Genomic DNA, 6,823 nt, shown 5'->3' with positions numbered 1-6,823 from the left:
AGGGTCAAAATCGCAGCAACAGGCGGACAATATACTATTCATAATAATTATACATTGTGTATTAAAGTAGAAATAATTAATGCTTTTGGTCCTTAAAGGGAGTGATCATCATTTTGGATCATATGATGTGGGGATGCAGGCATTCATCCCACAAAGGCATGCTTCACCAATTCTTATAGTGCTACTTAAGATGGACATCGTGCTACAATCCAACTATTCAAGTAATGCCCATCTCTACTCCTTTTTACGTGTTCATGCAAATGCCAACATATATCATGCAATTTTGTAAATTAGAATATCTTACATAGCCCTATATATATGGACCCTGAACCAATTCTTTAACACTCACTAACTTCTATTATCTATCCTCCGTATTCATCGAAAAAGATAACCAAAGTTAAGGACTTGATAATGGCAAAACAGTTATCCCATATCAGTTTAGTGGCTCTTGCTTTTTTCGGCTTGACCTTTGCCTATGAACCCGACGCCCTTCAAGATTTCTGTGTAGCCGACCCAAATAGCTCAGGTTTTTATGTATATTTCAAGAAATTAATTATATATCTAAATTTTTGTTGCTTTTTCTTATCTAAAAAATGTTTCATTGCAGTTAATGTAAATGGAAAGACTTGCAAGAATCCTACGCAAATTCAAGCTAATGACTTCTACTTCAGTGGCTTACATCTTATGGGCAATATATCAAACCCTTTGGGATTAAGGGTGACACCGGTTACTGTAGCTCAGTTACCAGGGCTCAACACTTTAGGCATTTCAATGGTCCGCATTGACTTAGCACCTTGGGGAATCAACCCCCCTCACACTCACCCACGAGCCACTGAGATTATAACAGTTTTAGAAGGCTCGATACAGGTTGGGTTCATCACTTCAGATCCAGAAAACCGACTTATCTCTAAGGTGCTATATAAGGGCGATGTGTTTGTGTTCCCGGTTGGACTTGTTCACTTCCAACGTAATATTGGAAGTAAATGTGCGGTGGTTATTGGTGCTTTAAGCAGTCAAAACCCTGGTGCTATAACAATTGGGAATGCTGTTTTTGGATCAAACCCAACAATTACAAGTGATGTTTTAGCTAAGGCCTTCCAAGTGGATAAGAAACTGATTGATCAACTCAAGGCAAAGTTCTAGTGGACAAGAGAAGACAATGAACGAACGAACAGGGTCTACTAGCAGAAATTAACTGCTAACGTTTTTCTACATTTGATATTTGTGTGCGGATGCTGATTTTAGGATTTCTTATTTATTAATTATTTTGTAAAACGCATGTTTGGTTGTGATGACCATAGTCCAGTCGGAAGAATTTTTGTTTGTCAATGACAAGATTTCGTGTGTGGAATACAATTGATCAAGTAGCAGTGTAATTAGAATGAAGCGTCTGTCATTTATATTGATAATTAGAATGCGTAGTTGTGTACTAAGAAGTTAACACATTTACAGCATACATTAAAATACGTAGCTGATTTTTGGAAATACTGAAAATACCACTAGTTAGAGTATATATAATCCGGAATATTATGAAAAATAATAAATAATGCTCTACACACACACCCCATCTTCCCTTATAACTAAAATGGAAGACAAGGGCAGACCTATAGGGACACTGCAAAAAGTTGCAAAAAACACATTTTTGTATTATTATAAAGTTACAAAAAAAAAAAAAATACATTTTTGTATATTGTAACACTACGATGATCCAGCACTGTGCAGACGACAATTATGCACTCTCTACCGACGACGTGTCGTCCGTAAAGCGTATAGCGACGACATTTCGTCTGTAAAAAATCGTCAGCATAGCTTCGTCGGTAAAAGTCGAAAATGTCGTTGGGACAGGAGTCGTTGGTATAGAATAATCAATCCAGACCACATGTCATCCGCAAATGATCGTCGGGATTGATTTTCGAGGAAGTAAGAAAAAAGTTTTATTCGGGCCCTATTCCGACGACCTGTCGTCTAGACAAGGTTGACCTTATACCGACAACTTGTCGTCGGGAAAAGTGTGAGCAATACCGACGCCTTCTCTTCGGAAAAAAATAGGTGCAACTAACTTCTATTCTGATATTACCAACGACATGTCGTCTGGAATGGGAAAACCGTTTTTACAGTTATAAAGTTGTACCAACGACATGTCGTCGATATAGTTTTTATTTATTTTTTATTTTTTTTTATTATTTTAATATTTTTCATAGGTTTTGTTATATATACCAAATCTTATTTTTAAAACAAATCCAAAAAGGATATTTGTAGAATAATATAAACATAACATAACATACCATTAAAATCCAAAAACACTTAATAAACATAAAATACCATTCAAATTCTACTACATAACAAAATAACAAAAAAAAAAAGTTTTTAAGAAACATTGTTGTCATTATTATTCTAGTTCTCCTCATCCTCCTCCTCTTCATCACCACCATCATTATCAACATCATCATCATCATCATCATCATCATCATCATCATCGAGTTCATTGGATGTTTCAGGGTTATTTTGTGAAAAGATATTGGGATTAAACTGGAATTGTGGTATTGGTTGTGGTTGGAAGTTTGGAATGACGGACGCGAAAGTGTTATTAAACATTTGGTTCATTTGTAGCATTTGTTGTTGCATGATTTGAATTTGTTGGTATAATACAACAACCTGGGCATTATCTGAAGATTGAGATGTGGAAGCTTTGGAACGTTTGGTATGTTAATTTGGAAATAAATTATCGTTGATGCTTGGTTTCCTTCCAATTCCACGAATATGTCCACGTCTCTCACCGAGGGCACGAGCGAGACGTTGTTCTTCATTTAGCTTTTCGTTCTACCCGAGCTCTGATTGCATCAACATCTTCTCTCGTTGAATGTTTTACAATAAAAACACATTAATTAAAAAAATAACTAAATTTATTCAATAAAATAATAATAATAATATACCTTAAACTAACTATAATGATAATAATAACATATTTATCAAACAACTTATTAACTTTGTTTATTACTTACCAAAACTATTTCTGCTTGCGGTGTACACCAACCCCGACTTTCTTTAAATCGTATATGTCTCCAACCGTCGATATGTTACGAGTCTTATCCTTTTTCTCGCTAAAATAAGCCAAAGCAATTAATATATTTATATTAGTGTTAATAAAATTTTTATTACAAATAAATTTAATTACGTCCTCATGTCGTCTGTCTGCATATGTTATACTTCCATGAGAACTCGTAAATTGAAGTTTGGACCTGCTTTCTTTACCTTTTTTGCACTACTTCCTATAAACCTCATCCAAAAAAAGAAGATCAATCACCTTATCCCAAGCATCGTCGTCCATATCATCCGGTGGAAATTGGCTTGCACATTCCACATCCTTATATCCACCAACCCTATCAAAATAATTTTTCACTTCATATTTGTGCTCTTTATAAGCTCTTTGGCAGTCGCTCTGTACAGCCGCTCGAACGGCTTCCCACATATCTGTACCCCGATACATATGAAGATTAAAAAATTGTCTGCTATAAAAAACAAATTTAATTAGTAAAAAAAATATTTAAAAAATATAAAATTTTTCACATATAAAAAGTATTTTGTACTTACTTCAATCTCATGATACATAGCTTCATAGTAATGGTAACAAACACATCTCCAAGTCCTATAATGGAGTGGTACATGATCTGCCACAAAGTTTGAGATAAAACCTTGTCAATATTTTGCTATTCGTATTTATGAATCTATTGTCCCCCCCCCCCCCCCCCCCCGATGCTATCAATTTCCACAGGTAATGGTTGACCGCTGTGATTGAACTTTTTTTGCATATTTAAGCATCTTCATTTTCCACACTGACGCTACATTGACACATAGAACTAAAAACTTAGAAATTTAAAACTTTAAAAATATATCGAATATATTTAAGAATTTCATGTAGCTTACAAGATTGACAACGTGCTGGTATCTTGCCTGCACGCTCATGTGGAGGTCGTTCCCCGCCGTCTCCTCCATGTCCCCTCGTAACATGTGTAGCCATCTGTTTAACAAATATTAGATAATATACTAAAAATACTTTTAAAAAAACTAATAAACAATTTTAAGCAATCAAAATCTATAACAACCGTAACATACCATCAATCAGAATCATCACTAGAACAGTATACATGTACAACATCATCATCAATAAATTCATCATCGTATATGAAATCGTCATCATTATCTGAAGAGTACGTATCACAACCATCATCGTCATCATTAAAGAAATTGTCATTGTTTATATTAGGTACCACACTTGATTCACCATTGTCATCATTATCTAAAAAGTACATATTATCACCGTTAACGGAGTATGTATCATCATCATCATCACCTAAATTGATAGCCAAGGGAAAATCATTTGATCGAGTGTCATTCACCTCATCTATCTCATTAACACCGATTATTGGATGATCCCAAAGTTTTCGATGATAAACATCTTCCACAACTCTCCGATTACTGTTTCGATTAGGATCTTGGAGATAAAACACTTGTTTAGCTTGAGTGTCTAAGATGTATTGTTGATCGTCATACCATGTTTTACCGACTTACCATTCATGACTGGTTTTTTCAAGTCTTCTCTTGCTTCTTTTTTGTCTTTGGCTTTTTCATTCATCAATGCAGTATTTACAAAACTGTAATCCACATTTTTCGCTACATGTATAAAATCTATATTGTGTTTTAGCTCGAGGGAAGACCAATATTCAAGCTCAAAAAAGGTACTACATTTCGTCCAATTAAACTCTTTTTTTCTTGTTTCATCATTGTGCTTTCTCGTTGCACCCCCGTGCTCAGGATGTTTCCCTGGAATACGATCAGGGAGACAAGAAAATTGCTTTAATATAGCTCTGTTGTTGAATCATCTTGGATGTGGCCTTCTCTCAGGTTGACCATTAAACAATAAACTTTTCCTCCACTTATGGTTCATATGCAAGAATCGTCTATGACCAACATAAGACATCTTGTTGGTGACATGAATGGAAGATGTGTCTGCTTTACAAGTAGTGCATGCTAAATAACCTTGACCACTCCATCCAGACAAACTTCCACGCACTAGAAAATCATTGATAGTCGATAACAACATCACACACATGTTGAATATGGTGTTGGTTGATGCATCTCTCAGTTGGATTCCTTCGGCCCACAACATTTTCAACTCATCCACCAAAGGCCTCAAGAAAACATCAATGTCCTTTGAGGGTGATTTAGGGCCAAGAATCAGCAAAGTTAGCATGAAAGAAGACTCTTTCATACATATCCATTGTGGAATATTATAGGTAGCTAATATAACTGGCCAAGTACTATAAGTACTATTAAAGTTGCCAAATGTATTGAAGCCATTAGCAACCAAACATAGACGAAGATTTCTAGGTTCTTTAGCAAACTTTGGATATCATTGATCAAAATCTTGCCATGACTTCTCATCAACCGGATGATACATCATAAAATTTATTGAGAGTCCAATATTATGCCAACTCATATCTTTAGCTGTGAATCTAGAGCTATACATTCGTCAAAGTCTTGAAGTCAAAGGAAAATACCACAACACTTTTTGTGGTACTTTCTTCCCCTTTGTAGTTGTGTCTACCCATTTACTCTCCTTACAAATCAGGCAATTCTACATGGAACCGTTCTCCTTCCAAAACAAAGTACAATCAGTTTTGCAAGCGTGGATCGATTGATATCCTAACCCTATCTTTCTCAACTTCTTTTTAGCTTCATAGTGTGAAGCTGGAATCTTGCTCTTCAAAAAAGCAGCTCTTAGTAACTCTACAAGTTGGTCAAACGAACTATTTGTCCATCTATTGATCATGGTAATATGCAACAACTTTGCCAAAAAGTTTAAGGAAGACATATCACTACATTTAGAGTATAACTTCGTATTGAGCTCCTCAAACAAATCATCAAATTTCGGGTCTAACCTCGTCCCTCCTTGGCTATATTTTTTGCATTTGTATTTTGTTCCGCCAAAACATCATCAATTACATCAAACATCTCATTACTTGTAGGCATGGTTACTGGAGTGTTTGTTCTTGGAGTCTAATTGTAGCTTAAATCCGAAGAACCGACATGTTTCTCATCGTGATGAATCCACGTAGTATATGTTTCTAGAAACCCAATGTCATGTAAGTGGGCATAAACCATAGGTATAACATGTCGATACGAATTCACACACATTTTACACGGGTAACGCACTTTGCCTTCATAGTTGACATGTTTCTCAACAATCTTCATAAAGTTTTTAAGGCCTTCCAAGTATTTTGAAGACATTGGTTCTCTCTAATCCAACTCTTATCGATCATCATTGTTGTTTCATTATTAAATATTATATATATACATATATATATATATATATATATATATATATATATATATATATATATATATATATATATATATATTGTGACAACCCGAAATTTCCGTTTGTTTTAACGCCGTAATTAAGCACGTCAAAAATTAGCCAAATTTATCTCAAAACAATTTTGGCCGGATTTAAGCCCGTTGGAATATTTTAAATAATATTCGTCAAGCGAACCAAAAATAAGGAAGTAAAATTTAGAATTGTCGTGCTTACCGTAAGTTGCGGCACTCCAAAAATTTGGAATTTACGGACAAAAACTCGGAGTTTTTGACCGCGAACCCCCGAGGGTATAAATATGACACTTAGTCATTTTCTCTCATTTTTCCAACTCCCACCTCAAGAACACCCAAGGGTTCTCTCTCAACTGTCATAAATTCATCCTGTCAAATCCGCCAAAATCGATCATTCAAGCTTCCTATACGTAAGTATACTTCTCCTAGCTAG

At 35.1% G+C, this 6,823-nt stretch overlaps 1 protein-coding gene across 1 annotated transcript; it reads left to right on the top strand.

Moving 5' to 3' along the window:
- Positions 1-213: 213 nt before the first annotated feature.
- Positions 214-1,364, top strand: LOC111905653 (putative germin-like protein 2-1). The gene is made up of 2 exons (XM_023901344.3): positions 214-526; positions 608-1,364. Exons 1-2 carry the CDS (start codon positions 412-414, stop codon positions 1,141-1,143), a joined length of 651 nt encoding a protein of 216 aa, XP_023757112.1. The 5' UTR covers positions 214-411; the 3' UTR covers positions 1,144-1,364.
- The last annotated feature ends 5,459 nt before the right edge of the window (positions 1,365-6,823 follow it).

This window comes from Lactuca sativa, chromosome 9, assembly GCF_002870075.4.
Source record: "Lactuca sativa cultivar Salinas chromosome 9, Lsat_Salinas_v11, whole genome shotgun sequence".
Lineage (NCBI taxonomy): Eukaryota > Viridiplantae > Streptophyta > Magnoliopsida > Asterales > Asteraceae > Lactuca > Lactuca sativa.
This window is presented reverse-complemented; position numbering and strand designations above follow the sequence as displayed.